Genomic DNA, 21237 nt, shown 5'->3' with positions numbered 1-21237 from the left:
GAATCCTTCATCTAAATCCCTGGATCCACAGTCATGAGCCATGCCTGCATTAGCATGTGGTGTGAGGCAACAGGAGTGGCGGTGCTTTTGACCCGAGATCTTTACTATGTTTTGCAGTCTTTGCTGTTGAATACTCTTATCCTTAGGACCGAATACACTTTAGCTCTGAGAACACATTAAACGCTCATCATCATGTTTTGATTCTTTGGACAGGGATTCAGGTTTTGTACATTGAAACCACTCTGATGCAAAACAAAATGCAGTAAGCAAGGGTGATCAGAAGGTTCACTTCTATCTCATCTGAAATGCTGGTGTAGCACACCATGCATGCTTCTGTCAAGGGGTCTTGGAGTACCAGCTTCATAATTATGAGAGAAATCTCATTCAGGTTCTCACGATTATCTGCAGAAATCTTCTCACTTCAGTTATATTGTGAAGATACATATATATATACACACACACAGAAGATGTGCCAGACCCTTATTGTGCAGAATGTCATTCTACTGTTCTCTTTTCTTCAGTTTGGACAAGACCTTAGTGTTTGTCAGTATGATCCACAAAGAGGTGCTCTCAGATAAATAAGCAATAAAGATAAATGGAGAGGAACATATTTTGAGAAGACCCCAAAATACTTTTGACATGATTTAAGCCTTTGCCTGAATTTGTTTGCTCAGCTTCTTCTTCGTAAAAAGAATGATGCAAGATAACTGCAATGAATTGAACATGTCTTTTATCCCTGTACCTAGCAGAACCAGAACACTGAGATCAACTTTCCAGCAGACAGCATCTCCCATGACATTTTATTCATTCATCTGTGCATTGCATAACTCACTGGTTTTATGGACAAAAGCAGTATGATGTCAGACCTGCTTTAAATGGAGAAGTCTGTCCAAATGCATGAGTGTTGAGCAGTCGGACTCACAGAGGAAGTTCTTTCGGCAATAGTTTCTAGATTCTTTTGTAAGACAGAACAATAGCTCTGGGATCACTTGAGGATTACTTTTATAAATCAATTTGAGCTATACCCTTTGTAACAAATCTAATAACCATACTGAATATAACACAAAAGTTGTATTGCAGCAGGTATGTGGTGGCGATGGAATTTACTGCACCAATTCATGGAAGCATTTTGCAGAGTAAAACTGGAGGTATGCTTGTCTTAATGTTAATGAGTTCTGCTATATGGTTCTATTGAATTCTGTTTGATTTTATTTGATATTTTCTTATTGGAAATAGTCTTTTAAGTTTCTTTTATAGAAGGTTTTTAAATGAAGTTATACTTAATGTTATGGTATGCCACCTTAGGGAAGACTATGCTCTAGATAATACATTATAGTGCTGAAATGAAATAGTAAGTTATTTCTTTTGTATAGGGAATTTGAAATGTTTCCAGAGCATGTTGTAGGAACACCAGTGGAGCCATCTAGTGTCTTTTAAAGAATTTAATGGATTACCCATGTTTTTGCAATGGCAAAGAGAAGGTTATTCAAAATAAAAGGGTATTTTTTTCCCTTGAAATGCTGGCATTTACATTTATATTGATGTCAGTAGCCCGGTTTGGGAACAGGAACACAAATGTATTTGCATAGTAACAAAGACGAAACTTTCTTCCAGTGAGGAGTATTCTACTTAGTAATGAATTGTTTCTGCTAAAATAGTATTGTAGTAAATAGAGAGTAAGAAAATCCATTTACTGAAACTTCCAAAGAGAAACTATATCATAACTGAAGAATCAGTTATTTTGAGACTGTGCAAAAATACTGAGATGTAAACAAGCTTGTGTTTTGTGGTGACCCTGGCTGAACACCAGCTGCCCACCAAAGCCACAGTATCTCTCTCCTTCTCTGGCCAGGGCAGAGGAATGTAACAAAACGATGGTGGGTCGAGATAAAGACAAGGAGATCGCTCAGCAATTACACTCATGAGTGAAACAGAACCAGCTTGTGGAAATGAGTTTAATTTATTTCCAATCAAATCAGAGTAGGATAAAGAGAAATAAAACCAAATCTTAAAACACATTCCCCCATCCATCCTTTCTTCCCAAGCTCAACTTTACTCCCAATTTCTCTACCTCCTTCCCCTGAGCAGCGCAGGGTGATGGGGAATAGAGGTTGCAGTCAGTTCTTTGCAAGTTGTTTCTGCTGCTCCTTCCTCCTCAGGGAGAAGTTCTTCACAATCTTACTCAGCCCCAAGTGTGGTGTCTCTCCCATGGGAGACAGTCCTACACAAACTTCTCCAGTGCGAGTCTTTCCCACGGGCTGCAGTTCTTCACCAGCTGCTCCGGTGTGTGTCCTTTGGATGGAGTGCTGTCCTTCAGGAACAGATTGGTCTGGCATGGGTCCCCCAAATGGTCACAATTCCTGCCAATAAACCTGTTCCAGCATGGGCTTCTCTCTCCTCAGGGTCACTAGTCCCACCAGGAGCCTGCTTCATCAACAGTCTCCTTTGGGCATCCACCTGCTCTGATGTGGGGTTCTGCCTGGACTGCGGGTGGATATCTGCTCTACTGTTAACCTCCATGGGCTGCATGGGCACAGTCTGCCTCACTATGGTCTGGATCACACGCTGATCCTTCTTTGCTGACATTGGGAGTGGTCTGAGCAGGGCATGTTCTTACTCCTCTCTCCCAGCTGCTGCTCCACAGCAGGGTTTTATTCCCCGTTCTTAAATATGTTGTCACAGAGGCGCTGCCACCATCACTGATGAGCTCAGCCTTGGCCCGTGGCAGGTCTGTCTTGGACCCGACTGGCATTGGCCTGTTTGACATGGGAGAAGCTTTTAGCAGCTCCTCACTGAAGCCACCCCTGCAGCCCTCCCTGTACCAAAACCTTGCCGTGCAAACCCAATTCGCATTTACATTTTGATTCTTAATTTTTTTATGTCAGCACATAATGTCGAGCAATGATTTGATTCCTGCCAAGAATCCCATGTCAGAAACTTTGAGGCTTATATTAGAGCCCTAATATGGAAAATGAACCTGCTTGAAGTAAATATGTAAATGATTCAGGACTAATTGTTTAGCTTCTGTGTCTCAAAACACAACAAGGATTAATGTTCCAGAGATGTGTCAAACTATGCTTGGTTTATATTTGGACAAGATACACAGTTGCTTTGTCTTAATTTCAAGTTTATCTTTATAATTCTGAAAAAAAAAATTAAAAACAAGGTCATTGATCTATAGTGGTCTTGTAGACTTGAATAATTTAGACCTCTTTATCAGCTTTATGAAGAATTTGCACTGAAGTTGTTCACCTGCCTCAAGGGCTGCCATATAGCTGGAGTCCTTTGGAGTTTCTGGGACAAAAGTTAAAAGGCAGGAAATTCCAATTAGATATCGGGGAAGGGGGGGAAATGCTATAAGGGTGGCAGTACTGAAACGGGTTGCCTGGAGATCTGGTGGAATCTGTCTTTGAAGGTGCTGAAGGTTCAACCTCGCCTAGTGCAACTCCATCTCATTAGACCTGCACTGAGAAGTGCGTTGGACTAGAAGACCTCCAGAGGTGTCTTTGACAAATTATTCTCTGAATCTGCTACTCTCAGGTAAAAAGTTCTTCAGAACAGTCTCAACATTTGTGTGTCAGATTCTTGTGTAATTCCAGTTTTGGAAAACTTCAGTTTAAGTAAATGCCTAACTATGCAGTACTTGTCTTCTGAAGCCTGTCGAGATCATATTACTGTGTATTTTCTGGCATCTCAAAGGGTATTCAGCTTCAAATAGAAATTACCTGTAATTATTTTATTTATGAGATCTTAACCTCTAATGAAACTGGTTATACAAAAGGAGGTACTAGTCTATTTGAGGAATCAGCTACTAGGTGAAACAGATGGAAAACTCATAAATGTAGAGAAATACAGCCTACAATGTCCGCAGCCATAAAGCTGAATGTTAAAATTTTCTTTTTGCATATGCCAGTTCTCCATTTTTTGAGTTGGAAGGAAATATAGTTAAAATACCACTGGAGTAAGTTAGTTTGGGGTTTTTTTTAGAGCTCTTATATCACACTAAGTTAATGCCTTTTAGACTATTTTATCACTCTATAGAAAAGTAGATATTGAACTTTCCCTTCAACAATGACCAAAAGTTGTTGACCTTGGGATCCTAATCATCCTTTTGTAGTAGCAAAAGGGTTTGGGAGTTGCTTTTTCTTCTGAATTTAAAATAGCTAAAAATCATTTTATCTGTGAGCAGTGTCTTTGGAGTTTGCCATCAGAAAATAGCAGCTTCCAGTCAATACTGGTGTTTTATTTGGTTCAAAAATCCTCAGCAATCACTTTGATTGGGAAAACTTAAAAGAAAGAAGTCTTTTCAATGCCAATGTTGTTTAGGTTTTTCTAAAAATAGAATGAATGCTTTATGCCTAAAGGGTATGTTAGTCTTAAGTTGGAATATGTTTATACACATATGAGAAGCGAAATGTGTATGTCTTGATAAGTTTAAGTAAACATTATTGAGTTTAACTTTACAATGGAGAATTACAATAGCTTTTCAAATATAAACATACTGTAAGATACTTATAAATCATTGAATCCAATTGCTGGGTATTACAAGCCACTGCATAATTTAATCTCCTTCACTATGCTCTGTCTTAAAAGTAATTAGGAGTTCTATATGCAGTGCTCCAGCTATTCTAGAGTCTAATTTTTCATTATATGAAATTTTCTTTAAATTTCCGGTTAAAGTAGTTACCTAATTTAATTTTAGTTGAATAAAATTAACTAATAGTTGATTAATATCTATTATCTCTTTTCTCTCCCTGGCATTTAAAATACTTAGTGGAGAATATTAACATCTATTCTTGGCCTTCCTTTTTTGTATGCAAAACAAGTCTGAGCTATTTTTATATTTTCAACTCGTAATCATAGCTCTCATTTCTTCTAGTCATTGTATTAGAGTTCTCTGTGCCAGTTCCACTTTGTTGCTCTGTTTTAGGTAAGAATCCTGTAATGGCATACATTGCTCTGGATGAAGTCTTACCATTAATATTTTTCTATTCCTAATGAAAAAACTTCTGACTTGTACATCCTAAGATTTTGTTTCCCTTTTTATGGCTGTGTTCCTGCTACTGTTTACTGTTATTTTATCATCAATAAAACTTCATGATCCTTTTCCTCATGGATATGCCCAGCTGATGAGCTTCCAGCTCATGCAAGTTTTTTTTTTAAGGCCATTCAGTTGTGTGATTTCACATGTGATGCTCTTCAACTCCTCACATTTCTCGTTGGTCATATCTTTATAAACTTTGCTATCCTTTACTGGGGTACTTGATACAAATTTAACTAGATCGATATTGCTTTTTCAGGTTAATAGAAACCCAATCACAAATACTTTCTTGCTTATGGGTTTTTAAGGATTGTGTCTCATGATAGTTTAAATGGACTGTTGAAGCAGCTTCTGTTCTCATTACCAGGCAGTCACATTTGTATACTTCCACATTATTTCTTGTAAATGGTATTTTTTTAACCTAAGCTGCTCATCTTGACTGCTTGAAAATATCAGATTGTGTTGATTATGTAATGGTTTAGTTACATTTTCCACTTGGTGGAGGTGACTCACTGTTTTGTTTTACCTCTGGATGTCTTGTTTTACAAGTGGAGCTTTTTTTTTTTTATCCAATGAATCTCAATTGGGTATATTTTCCCAGTAGAGAGAGCAGTAATTTAAAGTTGTGTGTGTGCTTTCAGGACTGAACAGTATTCAATTAAATATTCTCTGATTTCTCCAAATACTTACAGCTTCAGACTTTATGTTGTAATCTGCAGTGGCAAGTAACTAGGCTGTGCAGGTTGTCTCTGTACATAAAAAAAATATAGGTTGTTGAAATTAGAGTATTTCAACAAAAATGTTAATTATTTCTATTTCCTATATTTAGTTAAAAGATAATTTGCACACGTTCTGGATGTTTGTTGTGTAGGAGGGAAGTCCATTCGATTGCAGCATCTCATGATTTGCATGAAGTGGAAGAGTTCAATACACGAAACACTGGTTATCGGGAAAGATCATCGCTGGTGAAATGCAGCTAAATTTGCCAGATTTTGTTAGAAGACATTTCCTAAATGGGATAACAGAATTAGAATTTAAAATAGAAGTCCCTGTAAGATTCTCTGTGGATGCTAACTAAGTAGTGTCTACAGAGCAGCAAGGTGTTAATGGTTCCTAATCAATCTGGTTTTATTTTTATGATTGCATTCTGAAATTGAATTTTTTAAATTGCAAAAAAGGTCAAAGTCAGGGGAAAGTGAATTGCTACCAAATTGTTTTTTAAGACAGCAGTTGAATTCAGAAGCATTCTTACAGTTGTTAACATTCCATTATTTTGTATAACTTTAGTAGTTGTTCAGAATTTAGTGCTTATCAGTGTAACTTGAAGTCTGTTATCTTAGGCAATGTACCTAACTTTTGCAGTATTTGAAAATCCTTACTTTCTTGAAAGGTTTTGATTTGACAAACTAGTAAACCGTTCCCTTTTAAATATGCGAGGGAACAAGGCAGACAGGTGAAAAGATGTATAGTTAAGTCAAAGTGGCGTGTGGCAGAAAACATGATAGGTAGTGATGGGCTATGAACTGACCAGTTGGTAATGAAATACTGGGTTTATAACATGTTGTACTATAAAACCTTAATGCTTGGTGTTCACTGGTGGTTAGGAGAGCATCTTAAAAACTTCCAAGAGAGGAGTAGTGAACAGAATAGTGAATGTTAGCCTGTCATTTAAACCCGTGATATGACTGCATTTTAATTTTATGCACAGTTCTCGTGCCGTTATCTCGAAAGGGGCAAGACCTGGAACAAGCAAAGATACAGAAGAGCAAAGCTTTATGGTTGTATAATTTCCAGCTGAGTGATGCCCCTACTTCTGCCCTTCTTTGCATTCCTCTTGTGTTCTGCTTCTCGTATTTCTTCTTCCCACAATTAGGAGCATGTAGCTGGGAGACGTGAAGCTGTCCAAGTGATGGGCAGTCAGTTTAATACTTAAGCTGTGAGTCAATTAGGAATGTAGACACACTCTTGTGTGAGATAGCTTAGGTAAGAATGACAGGAGGGAAGAAAAAGTTACTTGTTTCATTTGTAATAAATTCTTGGTGCCAGGTGTATTCATTCTTAGTGTTCTAGGGTTTAACTACTTTGTCAAACAAAGAAACAGTTTGTCAAAGGAAATAAAAATCCTGTAGGGCTTTATCAGGCCACTCCAATACTGTCAGCTGCTGAATAATTAAGAAAAGATAAAAAGCTTCTGTGGTTCAGAGTGTTTATTCCATTTATTATGTCATAGTGTTGCCACTGAGTCTCAAGGTCTAGACTCGTATTTTGTTAACAAGGCAAAGGTTATGCAAATATATTCCAAGTATCAGTAGCGACAGGTCTGTCAAAGCCACAATTATGCATGATCTTGATCTAGCTTTCTCCATGAACAGAGCAATTTAGAGTGCCAGAATTTGTGATGTGGGAAAGTATTGTCTAAATCTGCTTTGTTAGCTAAAGAAAATTTAACAATAGTTTCATTTATTATTTGGTTCTGCAGGGAGGAAAGAAAGATGTTTTTTACATGCTGTGTGACTGTGTTTTTATAACAGTCTTATAAAATGTAAAACAAATTCTAATAGGAGTAATTTAAAAACAATTGAACATGTGGATTGAATGTAGGAGTAGCCTTTTGACAGTTCATTGCTTGCTGCTTTTTGAATCATCAGTGTGTCTTCTACTAACTTCAAGTTCATGTTTTATATGCAGATAAATATGTCAATAAATTAAACCTTTTATTCAGCTAATGAATTAATACCCTTGGAAGTTGGATAGCTTTATTCTAATCTTGGAAACTCACTACAAGATTATTTTGTACTTTCTTCACAATCCTTTGTTTATGAACAAATTTGGCTTGTTCAGTCTGCAGAAGAGAAGTCTCTGTGGAGACCTTAAAGCAGCTTTCCAGTACTTAAAGGGGGCTACTGGAATGCTGGGGAGAGCTTTTTATCATGGAGCATAGTGACAGGATGAGAGGTAACCATAGAATCATAGAATCACCAGGTTGGAAAGGACCCAATGGATCATCGAGTCCAACCATTCCTTAATGGTTTTAAGCTGAAAGAGAAGAGATTCAGATGAGATATTAGGAAGAATTTTTTTACTGTGGGGTGTTGGAACAGATTGCCAAGGGAAGTTGTGGCTGCCCCATCCCTGGAGGTGTTCAAGACCAGGTTGGATGGGGCTTTGAGCAACCTGATCCAGTGGAAGGTGTCCATGTCCATTGCAGGGGGTTGGATCTAGGTGATCTTTAAGGTGCCTTTCAACCCTAATCATTCTATGGTTCTGTTTCTGAAATGAAGCAGTTGGATGGCGAAGCACTGTACGATGTAATAATATAACTTTCATTACTAGAAAGATAATTTTCTTGATCCAAGATTCTGTTATTTGTAAAAATTCCTGCCTCATTAATATCCATATTGTGCAGAGAATAGTTAATTACTCATTTAGATAAGGTAGACGCATATTTACATGGCACAACCCAAAGTGTTGCAGAGAAGGACAGTAGTTTACTAGAGAAAGTAAACTTCTTTTTTTTTTTGTTCATTTAAGACACAGGAGAGACAAGTTCTCTTTGGAAAATGTAATGTTTCATATATGGTATTTTAGTCATTATACATAGCTGATCACAACTGATTGGATCCTATATCTGTTTGTGTGCCTTTTTCCTTGTCTGAAATCCTGAATATCATTTCAGATTATTCCAAGACTGGGCGTTAACACTGTGAAAAAGATTATGTGATACGCTTATTCCCTGCATGTTGAAATAAATGTATCAGCCACGAGTATTACCACAGATTTTGGTATTATTATATTCATGGGCTGAAAAATGTTTATAAAAAAATGTTATGTTTCTGATGTCAATTTCTACTTTTCAAGTTGCTAATATATGTCCAGAATTTCTTTCTCTGTTCAACAGGGCTTTGGCAACTGAATGAAACAAAACTTTTCTTCCTTCTAAGGCCAGTAGCAACATTTATTTTGAGTTCAATAAAGCACCATTGTGTCTTTAATGAAAATGTGAATTTATATGTGGGTTGTTGGGGAATGAAGCAGAGATTTTTATAAATATATCTTTTAAGATATTAGTTGAGAAAGAATAAGGAAATAATGCGTAAGATTTATGAGCTCTAAGGAGAGTTGCTCTACTGCCTTTTTTTTTACAGTGAAAAATAATCTTAGAAGTAGAGTGAATATCTATGAGTTTATCTCATTGAATAATGAGATAAACATGCACCCTTAAAAAGTGATGGTGCAAGCTGTCAGCAGAAATGCTACGAAACCATCAAAACTTTTTGCAGTAATTGTTAAAGTAAGAGTAGAGATTAGGAGACCTGAAGTTAACAGGCAGATTATTTGATGTATGTACTATATATGTGCTGGATATGGTGGAGCAGAGTGGGCTCATTGGCTGGGGAAATAACTGCATAAATCTCTTCTTGCTTCAGAACTATGTATCCTGTCTGCCTCCACTCGGGGCTGAATGGGGGTAGAACCATGTGTGCTTGCAAAACAAAAGCCACCCTAAAGTCGTGTAATGGTACATTCCTGCATCAGTACAGACCATAAATCCTTCCGTGATTTGTGTCCATTTTTTTCCCAAATTATTTCTCTCAACTCTTTGATTTCCATGATCATGGAAAATAAACATTTTTGTCAAGTGCATCCAGCAGTTTTGCGACCTGATTCACTGTTTTGCCCAACAAATTGTTCTCTTCTCTAATTTGCACTGCTCTGTGTTCCCTTGATGTGTGAAATAGGAGAGGGAATGCAAACCTGTGCAAAATGAGCCAGAAATGTAAAGAATGCCGGTCAGCTCTGAAGTTAAAGTCAGTGCTAATAAAGTTGAGGGTGACAATGAACGTTTGGTAGACCTCAGGTGATGATGCAGGTATTCAACTGTTCTTGCATTAAGTCCACTGGACCTTGTAAAACTAGACTGTCCTATTGTCACGAAGCCTCACCTAACATGTACCTCAAAGTAAAACCTCCAGATGGGACAGTATAAAGTCTAAGAAATATGTATGATTCTTCTGATAGGGGCAGTGTCTTATATTTTAAGCTGTCAGGTTTTTATGAGTGAGAAGCGAACCATTCTGATGCCTTGGTTTTCTTGGCACATCTGACAGTGTATTGCAGTTTTTTACATTTATTATATCATAAACGTGGCATGCATAGCTGCTAGGTATTTTAAACCAAAATTTTTAACTCTAGCTGCAAATTGCATGAAATAATATAATTTGCTCTTATTACTCAGCAAAACTTTGTGTTAATTAGGAAACTTAAAGGTGCATTTTCTCAAATCTTTGCGAGGCATGTAGGTTTGAAATTTGCCTCAATATTCAGATCACTTATGCTGTTAGTCTGTCACTTGCCCAGGAAGAACTTGCCTCCTCAGTCTGTAATTTAGCCAGAGAGGAACATTATTCATTAAGAACTTAAATTTTCATATTTGTTTTTGATGGGATCGAACATAGCTGCTATAAAAGATGATAATATGGTAGGATTTCCAATGTACTCTATGGGAATTATCTTTGATATTTGTGCTTTTGATTAAATAATTGTGTCATTTCCTTTAGTTGAAGCAGTGTTTATAATTCCTTCAATTTAGAACAGTAGTTTTTGCTAAAATTGTGTTTGTGTTAATGGACAGAATAGTGGAATGCATACTTTATATAAAATTAAAAATGAGCATTAAAATAATGAGGAATCTGTTTTGAGCCATCCTGAAATTTTTCACAGGTATGCTTGAGAGACTGTTAGAAACAGGTTTTGGTGCTTGGAGTCAGTGAGACATGAGGAGCAAAGGACAACATCATTCTTTGAAAATTATAGTGGAGTAAGAAGAAGAGAAAGTTTTGCTGGAAGCCACAGGAGAACAATTAGAGCAGGAAATAACTAGTTTCATAAGGGGTTTGTATGAAAGAGATGGATAGGCAGTTGAGGGGGCAGATAAAGGCAAGCACTTTCGCTTTTAGGATAGTAGTTCTGACAATGTAAGAAGTTTAGTGTTCTACAGAGTGTTCTGCAGGTTAATACAAAAAAAGATGCTTTGTTGGGTTTTTTTTTAATGTCTTCCCATTATATGAAAAAAGAAGTATTTATGTTCTAGAATGTACGCATGTCTTTGGAGTGTTCCCTACTCTTAAGGGGGAGGATGTGGTACATAAATGTATACCAGTTCATAAATACTTAAAATTACGTTTCTGTGATCTTAACACATAGCATAAAATTATGGTTATAGCCCTCAAATTTGAAAATATAAGCTTGGTTCTACAGTCATTGCTTTTTATATATGCTTCTTCCTGGGTTTAGGTCTTTGTTAATTAGTGGATTAGATATGGAGTTGTAACTTTGTAGCACAAAATCCAGCCTATTGACCTGTTAGTTTTTAAATAGATATATGGGCTGTTTCCAGAGCTGTAATTAATTTTTATAAAGCTAGGGACGTAATGACAAGGAGAGTTTATAAGTTGAGGGATTTTATAATTTGTATGTATTTTTCTTTGCAAACATGAAAACCATGCCAATTTCCCATTTGTCAAAGGTCGTTTAAATTTTTTTTTTGCAGAATATTCAGTTATATTTTTTTTGAGAGAGTTGTCACACTGAGGCAGAGTAATGCTTGCAACAATTTCCATGTAGGGTGATGAAAGTTCCAGGAATTTACAACTGGAGTATTTGCGGTTTGCTTCTAGGTGTGCCTGGCACAGTGCTGCCATGAGTGGAAGTCGCAGCTATCTGACAGCTGCTGAGTGACCCAGGTGAAGTGAGTCAATGACATCAAACCAGCTCTGTACCAATACCCTCATTACAGCTGGTGCTGATCGGCACCCCTGTTGGCAGTCTCAGTGGAGTTACTGAATCAAACAAAGCACCAGTTTGGTTCTGAACTAACGAGTTTGGTCTCCTCGCTCGATGTGCACTGGCAAAGGTTAGCAGAAAAACTGTTTTTCTCCCAGTTGCCTCAAAGAAACTATTTATTCTGGTTGAATAGAAGGTAGTTTTCACTGCTGGCAAGGGATCATCACTTCCCAACTATCTATGTATTCATACATAGAATTTGTAAGGGGAGTGCTGGTGAAAGATCAAGAGCAAGTATTGTTATATACACATAAAAATTACTGAAGCACCATGAAAGCGTAATCATACTTTCCTGTGAAATTGCTTGAATGATTGATGTCACAGCAACCTCTATGACAATGGAGAGAAACTAGATAAGGGAAAATATTATCTCTGTTTATTTTCTTCAAGCTATATTCATTCTTCACTTTTTTTTTCCTGTGTGCATCCCTCTCAGCTGAGTAAAATAATAAATACTTTTATAAAGCACTGTAGAATAGCAAAGGTTAACCGAAAGTAGAAGAGCCTCAAATACGTTAGGAGACTTCAAACTCTTTCTTATACTGCACTTTCATATAATTGAGAAGTGTGGATCCAGTGTTGTCTATCAGAATTACTATGCTGTGTGTCATAGTAAGATATAACAAAATGCTGTGTTATGACCTGAACAAAGGGTCTGGAACCCAAGGTTCTGTGTTATTTTCCAGCTATAGCAAACAATACAAGAATTCTGTGAGCTCTTGAGGATGTTGCGCAATAAAATCTATTAAGGCCCCAACAACATATGTAGCAGATGACATAACTTTTTATTATTTGTAAAATTGGCTAGATGGTTTGTGTTCCCGGTGTACTTTCAAAATCTTGAATACTTTTTTCTTGGAGAATGTCAAAACTAATGAAGAGGAAGCGAGCTGGTTGAATATTTTGAGAAGTTGGAGGTTGCTTCACTGTAGCAGTTGGGAATTTATCAAAAATTACCATGCTGTTACCGTAGACACGCACACACAAGCCAAGCATACGAGAGCTAAACATGAGAGGTGCATTGTCTGCTCATTTATGGCATATGACCATAATCTCTAAAATGATCTTAGCTTTCTACCTTGGTATCTTCAAGTCACTCAGTATTAAACTGCAACTTGCACTTCTCTATTTATAAGAGAGGGGCTAAGTCTAAAAGCTCTTCACAGTTGTGTTATGTTTCTAAAATAGTCTGAATATGTAAAGTGCCGTTCAAGTTCTAAGTTTAAATATTTTCTCTTAAGCAAGACAATTTGCTTCAGTGGGATTGTAGCCTCCAAAGATCCCCTAAAAGGATTAAAAAGCTCTCTATGTGACCCTTCGTAGTCTTAACAGCTTCTGATGTTGTCCTCAAGACTCAGCTAAAATCCCCATTTGGTGTTGGTCTGTAATGTTGTCATATGCTCTCTCTTCTCAGGCTTTTTCAAACGTAAGGTTGACTGTTTTATTTGGGATTTCAGGATGTTCCCTGATTCCTGTTTTTTTACACTAAGTACTGTTTTTGCAACATGATAAGAGAGAGAGGGCAGTAGACAGATTTTCACACTGGGTCATGGAACATAAATCCGTTAATGTCTAAAGAAAACATTGGGACACTGAAAAAGAATTTCTGCATACCTGTGGAGAGCAGAAAGTGTGTTACTGTAGGAAGTAAACATTTTTAGTGTAGGGTACACAGTTTTTTATTAGTTATTTGAGGTTATTCTGGAAACAGAATTTACAGATGATGTAAGCAAAAATCTGAAGGCAGAAGGAATTTAGGCTAAATTAAGTAGTTTCAGAGTAAATCAGTTATTATTTCAACGTGGGCATAAAGAATAGTAGACAAGGGAAGAGGTTTATTATGTTCTATTAAATGCTTCTGACTGCTTGGTTAAAATATTTTCCTTTAAATAAATGTGTCACGTTGATAATCTCATAGATTAATCCTTGTCATCATTGTTGCTAGCCTATCAAAAAATAGTTGATATTTGTATTTCCTTTTGTAAGGTAATAAATCTTTCATGGCTGTGTACTTAATTAATTGAAATGTATGAGATACCCAAGCTGCTTAAAATCATTTATTCTAGTCCACAAAGAATCAGAAATTCAAACAACTGGCATGAACATTTTAATATAGCAATTATAATCTCATGGAAAGCATCTGGTTTTAGTAGAGATTTATATTCACCAAGACACCGATATCCATATTGGTACACAAAATGTAGTGTATAACAAACAGGTTATATACAGAAGCTATAATTTTACACAGCTGAAAGGCTGACATCAAAATGTCAATCTAATTTTTTTCCAGTCTTTTTTTGTTTGCAAACTCCAAAACATTTTCCATCTGAAGCACCTCTCTACCAAAAAGTGAATTTCAACTTCAAATATATTTCTTTTTTAATTACCTCTTCTGACCACAAAGGGTTGGCAGACCACATATCAAAGGCCAATATCCGAAACATCTTAGCTATCCTCATCCTCAAAGAAATCTAAACAAATTTCTAGCAAGTTATAAATATAGTTTAGAATAATTTTTCATATTGGTTGGTGGCACAGTACAGTGCAAGTTCATGGCTGCCAACATGGATTGCTGTCTGCTAAGGGAACTAGGCAATCAGAATTTATAATTTTTTTCCCAGATTTCAGTTATTTTCATCTCCCACATACAGGATTTTAAAGTTCATTCAGTTGCACAAGTTGTAGAGTTAGTAACTCTGCCCAGTTGGACAAAGCGTTAGAGATTTACGAGAAAATTCCTCTCATTATATTCAGGGGAAATACAATCTCAAAGCTATAAACATATAGCTTAAATTGATTTCAATGTGTTCAGTGGATTGTTGTGCTTTTCAGGAACTGTCAGTTCTTATTAAGCTGAATAGTTATATTTAATTATGTACTGGACAATATTCAATTCAAAAAACGCATATGTGTGATTATGATACCCCTTATGAAATCTGTTCTTTCAAGGTATTTCCCATTTGTGCTATGTTAAATAGGTCGATTTTTTCTGCCCTAATGAGGATACCATGGTGTAGCTAAATGTTCTTCCATATGGTTGCATTCATAACTCCTTCCTTTTAACAGAAGTTGGGGGGGTTTCTCTTTCTTTTCTTTTTTTTTTCTGTTAATCTTGGTAGTGTTTTCATCCAATTGGATGAGTGCACATAAGGCTCTGATTCCATGTTCATACACCATTTTGAAACTGTTGTTACTGGAGTTGTTTCTTTTCATAATGACTGTCATGCTGGAGCATCAAAAGACATGTGGGCATCTGTCCTTTTGTAGCTCAAACACCTAAGAGTTGTTGTCTCCATCCACTCACTGCTGCACATGCAATTTAGAGAAAGTTTTATGAGTTAACTTAGTGGACCTTGTAATAATTTGAAAGATGAGCGATGGGGCTGAAGAGCAGTTATCCAAACTGTAATCAAAACTCAGATGTGGAGGCAGTGGCTTTTTGTTATGGGCAGAAACACATTGTGTTTTGCACGTACTGCTTAAAACGCAGCAACGCTTTGGTTAATCTTTTTATATCTGTGAAATTCAGTGAGCTTTTGAGAGACACATAAAATGAATCATTTAATTCTAAGTCACCTTATATATACGGAAGAATCAAAAGTCTGGGTTTAGACACCCAAGAAAGCATTTGACACCTCAAAGATGTGTCATCATCTCCCTTGCCATGCCATTTTCCCTTCTCAGTATGGGAATATTAAGCAAAAACTACCTTAAATCTAAGGAAGAAATATGCTAAGCACAAAAATGCATGGACAACTCTACTCTTCGCAGTGATTAGGTGCCTGAATCAAAACTACACTGAAGTATTTTATCTGCTTATGATCCACTATACCTCATTTGTCCAATTATTTTTGAAACAGCAAATGCCACTAACAAAAAGGTGGCATTTTATTTTGTGGCAGGTAAGTATTAACCGTAAGGCTGTGTAGTCATGTTCCCTCTTGTCTGCTTCTTCTGCATCTGAGAACCAATTTCTTCTTTTCCACACTTTGAACACAAATGACTAAGGGCCCTGCTCAGCACTGCAGGTACCTTGATGGTCAGGGCATTCCCACTGAATGTGAAAGGCGTCCCTTTCAATTCCTGTGTGTTGAAGAACGCGAAATTTTAGTCAGGTTTCCATTCCTTTGAGATCAAGCAGGAAGAGTTAAAGAAGCTTAAGTAGTTGCTGATGGATTGGTTGGACCCATTTTCGATGTTGACATATGAAAAGTACTTAAACTATTATGTTGGGAGTAGCCCTGTTTCTTCTGAGACGAATGCTACGATCTAATTCCTGCTATACGAGGGGAAGACACTGCACTGCTATAGCCAAAATTGAGGCTATTTATTTGTTATTTTCTTACAGGAAACAGATTCAAGCTCTTCTAGGACAGTTTAGCCAGTCTGAGGCTTTGTTACTCGCCTCTGGAGTTGAGCCAGGGACTCTCGATGGAGTTCTCTTGGATGCTGGCTGTTCTTCTATGCAATTTGATACACCTGAAAGAGGTTTTTCCCTGCAGAAGGATGGACCCTTGGACATGAGGATGGATAGTGACAGGTACCTGTTAATAAAATATTTCTCCTTGAAACTCAGAAGCTGTGTGCTCAACAGTGCCCATGCATTTTATTTCCCCTTAAGCTAAAGAATTCTTGTCATCCAATCACATTTAATTTTTAACAAATATACTGTCTTTCTTTTGCCACAAAGTTTTTATTTTTTTATTTGAATTCTTAGAACCCCGATTATTGTCTTTTCTTTAGAAATCAGAGGAAAGTTCCAGTGATGGGTAGTTAAACTGGTAACATTTTTGTTAACTATGCTATTAAAATTTTACAATTTTGCAGTATATGGTCAACAGTCACAGGGGCATCTCACTTTCAGAGACCTGTCTTCTTCCTGTTATTTCCACACTTTCTCAGACTGTACTTGATCTGTGGGCTCACAACCCCTTACTGCAGTGCTTTTCCTTTTCTGGCACACTTACTATTCATGGAACCTTCACTTGAGCACGTTCAGTTGATCCCTCAGGAAAGAAACAACTTCCCTCTTTTCCGCAATGACCATCTGACCCAGTTACTGCTCTCTAAAAGGAATATAATATAAAATAAATAATTAAAATCCCATGTATGATATCTGCCAGTTGAAATCAGATGGTAACATTGCTTTTAACACACTAGTAATAATGTTTTCTTGCATGCTTGTAGATTAGTTGTCAGCTTTCCTTAGCAATGTTATAAGCTTCCTTTCACATTGTGAAGGAGGCATATCAGTCTTACGTAGTTGTCAAATTAACGATTATTATAATTGTTAATTTGGTATAAAATATTTAAGTTATTAGAACTAGGATTTATTACATTAAAGAGCATGAAAATCAATGGTGGAATGATAATTTCCACTTGTGGAGCAGTTTTCATCTTCAAACAACCTAATATATTTCCGTAGCAAAGATCTCTGTTGTATAGATGATGGCAATAATTGCTTAATGCATTACTGGTAGGATGAAAGAGTTTGCTTTGTGTTTTGATAAACCTGTAGTCTTAAGAAATGTCATTTAATCTTTTATTGCTCACATAGAGCCAATAGGAAGCCTCAATTTCTAAGAAATCAACACCCTGTGTCTTAACACAGCAAATTTCATAATATTCACTGTTTCCAGTTCTGTGTGAAAAGCTCATATGATCCTCCTGGAATTCAGGCCTCAGATTCCAAGAATCTGAACTCCAAGTTTATATTTGCATCATGAGAATACACGTGTGGAACAGGAGCGTCAGAACAAAGGATACCTGTGGCATAACAAAAGCCTTACACTACGGTTGTTGCTATGATACTACTTGCCTCTGATTTCTAAGTTTTGTTATGTTTTGTAAGATATTGCAGGAGAGTAATAAATGCCTGAAAAATATTCTGCACATTCATGTCTTCATAGAAGAGAGTTTATTAAGTAGGTTGTATGTTTTCTCCAATTAATAAACCTGTGTATGATGTTCCTAAAATACCTTAAACTATTTCTATAACAGTGTCAGAGATTTAAAATATAAGTGTATGGTTTTTCCTATTTATATTGTAATAATTCCTATAATTTGTAATATTAGGTCTTTTCTATTCTCTCAAAGCAGTATTTGGATAAAAATTCTTATGCTTTGTAGGGAAAAGTACAGTTAAATTATTTTCATGAGCAATTGTTTTCACAGCAGGAGATGTGAAAGAAAACATGCTTGAAATCAGTTCTGACTAGAAAAAAACATGTAATGCAAGGTGACTAAAATGAACCCGTAAGGGGCAAGTTTCTGTTCTGAAGCTGGCTAAATAAAAAGTATTACAGCATTTCTATGTCAACTTGATACCGAAATGTATTCATTCTCTTCAACTCATTAAACATAGTTTATGACAATACTTGGAACTTTCAGGTGTTCTAATTGATGTTAAGGAACAAAGTCCATTTAAAATAGCAAGAAAAAAGGATTTAGAAGGTACAGGCTATATCTGTTTTCATAAGATTGCTGTCTCTTTTTTGAAAACCTCAAAGGTACTTGTATGCAGTGTGTGTGTTTGACTTTATGTCTCAATGCTATCAAGCTTCACCTCTTGTCAATGGAAACTGACGTCAGTGAACTAATTGGCTCTTCTTGTGCGTAGGTACCCTGACATGCCCACTGCTGCTGATGTTGTGAACGCTTTAGATCAACAGGCGCTTGCGTCCATCCTGAGAACATATGGGGAGGAAAGGCACGCCAAGAAAATCGCTTCAGCCATTGTTCAGGCACGCAGCATATACCCCATCACCAGAACTCAGCAGCTTGCAAGCATTGTTGCAGGTACCCTCATTAATTCTTCAGAGTAGCTGAGGAGAAAAAATATTAATCCCCAAAGTCCCAGAGGGATCTGTTTGTACTTGAAATCATGCAGGATCTAATCCTGCCTATTCTCCTCTTGATGTCAGCTTTCTCTTTTTTTTTTTTTTTTTAAGCTCCCACTTTTTATATTGTAGTTTGATGATTAGTTTAATAATAGATTTTACATGAAGTGATTTATCATTTTGCCAACCAAGTTGAAGTAAAGAATGGCAGCAGCATAGGGAATTCTTTATCCCAGCCTTCAAATATCAGATACGTCATATGCCTCTTCTAGTTTTAAATTTCTATATTTTAATATTTTGAGGGGAAGTACCATGGCAGCTTCCAATTATGAATGAAATCAGATCATTCCTGTCTGCTTAAAGAGCCAGGAAGCAAAAGCTAAAGCAAAACATAGTTTGCTGCACCTTGTGAATGCCAACTAGATCAGCCTGAAGCGACTATTGAAACACTTCATCTTACTTGCTCTTCACTGTAAACAACTTGAACAAAATGTAGTTAGGGAGGAACTGTGCTTACATCAAGTACCTTCATGTTTGTGTTTCCAAGTGAGAATTTTCAAGGAAAAATGTAAGACACAAATCATGTTCATTAACATTACGATATGTAATGTTGGGATTTTTTTTTTTTAACCAAGAAATGAAAATTACTGGATCTTATCTCCAAAAAAGTGTACGCTGCTGACTCCTTTGAACATAGACCTTTAAGATGACTGTCCAAATTTAATATTTCCTAAAGAATAGTGTTAAATGCTGTGTCAATACACTGAAGACTTTTAAAAAACATATTGTATTCATAAGAATTCATGTCACTTGAACTGGAAGTTTAAGGATCTTAGTTTTAATGATCAACAACCAAATTCGAAAGTTTAGATTTATGCAGGTCAGGGTAATTGAGCAAAATGTACAATCAGCCAAGGCCCAAAGTTTAGCTGATATGAATAAAGGATCTGAAAACATTGCTTCCTGTTTTAAGTCCCTACTGTAAGTATAGTGGATGTGAGGAACAAACAATGTTAAAAAAACATAGACATAAAACACTATAAGACTTCTACGAAACCTGAGGAGTTAGCTTTTTAATATAGTCATTGTCATCAGCATCACAAAATAACAATTTGGGGGTTTTGTCACATGCATCCCGTACTTTAAAAAAATATTTTGATTAAAACTGTACTGTTATTGAGATTGAAGCAACCATTTGCTATGCTGAAGATATAATTTGTTATGAGCTGTAAAAAAGCAGCTCAGTACCTTCTGAAATAATTTTCTGCACTCGCTTGAATTATGAAAATAAAAATACAAGTGCAGAAAAGACAATGATTGAAGATTCCTCATTTGTGGCATGAGTCATCACTTAATGGTCATTTTCTGTGACAATGAGGATTTTTTGTTCTTACTTTAAAAATCTCTGCTATATTTGAAGAGCAGCTCAATACATGAATCAGATATACATCAGATAATATACATACCAAAGACAATGAATCCAGCACATATGTACCAAGACAATATATGTGTCTTCTGTGTCCTATTTTTTTAAGTATCCAAGTAGTTGCCAATTTTGGGACTGCTACGCAGATTCCTGTTTAGGTAGAACTTCTTACTTTAATTTGATTCCTTCAGTAGAGGAGCACAATGGTGGATCCTACTGATTTTTGAACCGATTATACCTTAAGAAAATTTCTGGTAACTTTTATATATTTTGTTTGATATATCATCTTTCTTTTACATATATTCTTCTGCAAAATAATATCTGTGAAGTTACTGAAGTAAGCCAGAGCTAAAGTGCCAGAGACCACAGCTACAGGATCCTCTTGGTGGCACAGCATAAAAAAACCCCATACTAATTCAGGACTTTACTGCAGTAAAATCTGTGGCCTATTAGTTAAATGTCAAGTCCTTTAAAAAAAATAAAATATTAATTAGAATAATAAAATCTTGCATTTTAGATTTTGCAGACAACATGAAAGCATGATTATCTCTCCAAAATAGATTCAACCTCTAGCCTGTGAGGCTGGGTATTTATGTCTTTTTGTCCGTTGGTGTCAGTATTTGAGAATTCATGTAGGGTCCTTATTTCTTTCACATGTTGGGGTTTGCTATAGCTTCAGGTTTTCTAGAACTCCAAAGTTTTCTGTTAAAGCCTAGCTGATAACTAGAATCCCAGTGAGTCTAGATTTGACTAGCCTCAAACTGGAAAATTTTATTTCTGTTATAGAATACCAGCTTTCCGGTGTTTCCTACCACCCACCAAAAGGTTAGAACATGTATTGCTATTGCTAATTGGTTGGGAGATAAGAGTGAAGAATATAATTAAAAACCCAAACAAACAAACCAGCCTCAGAACAGTTACAGAACAATCAGAGATTTCCAAAGTTTGTATTAGCAACGGTTATAATTTTAATCTATAGCTGAAAAAATTGTATCTGTAGATTTGTATGTCAAGATTGCGTATAACGGTGTGGGACTGACTCCGGTATCCAAATGATTTCTTGCTCTGCTTTGTTCCAGTTCAAGAAA

The 21237-nt window shown here is 36.4% G+C and overlaps 1 protein-coding gene across 1 annotated transcript in view; it reads left to right on the top strand.

Annotated features, from left to right (window-relative positions):
- The window catches only part of METTL15 (methyltransferase like 15), a 95300-nt gene that overhangs the window by 66817 nt on the left and 7246 nt on the right, over positions 1-21237 (top strand). The window contains exons 4-5 of the mRNA XM_054067252.1: positions 16233-16424; positions 18504-18682. Of these exons, the coding sequence (XP_053923227.1) occupies positions 16233-16424; positions 18504-18682 (371 nt within the window). The remainder of the gene's footprint in view (positions 1-16232; positions 16425-18503; positions 18683-21237) is intronic.

The sequence above is a fragment of the Cuculus canorus genome, chromosome 5 (genome assembly GCF_017976375.1).
Source record: "Cuculus canorus isolate bCucCan1 chromosome 5, bCucCan1.pri, whole genome shotgun sequence".
Classification (NCBI taxonomy): Eukaryota; Metazoa; Chordata; class Aves; order Cuculiformes; family Cuculidae; genus Cuculus; species Cuculus canorus.
This window is presented reverse-complemented; position numbering and strand designations above follow the sequence as displayed.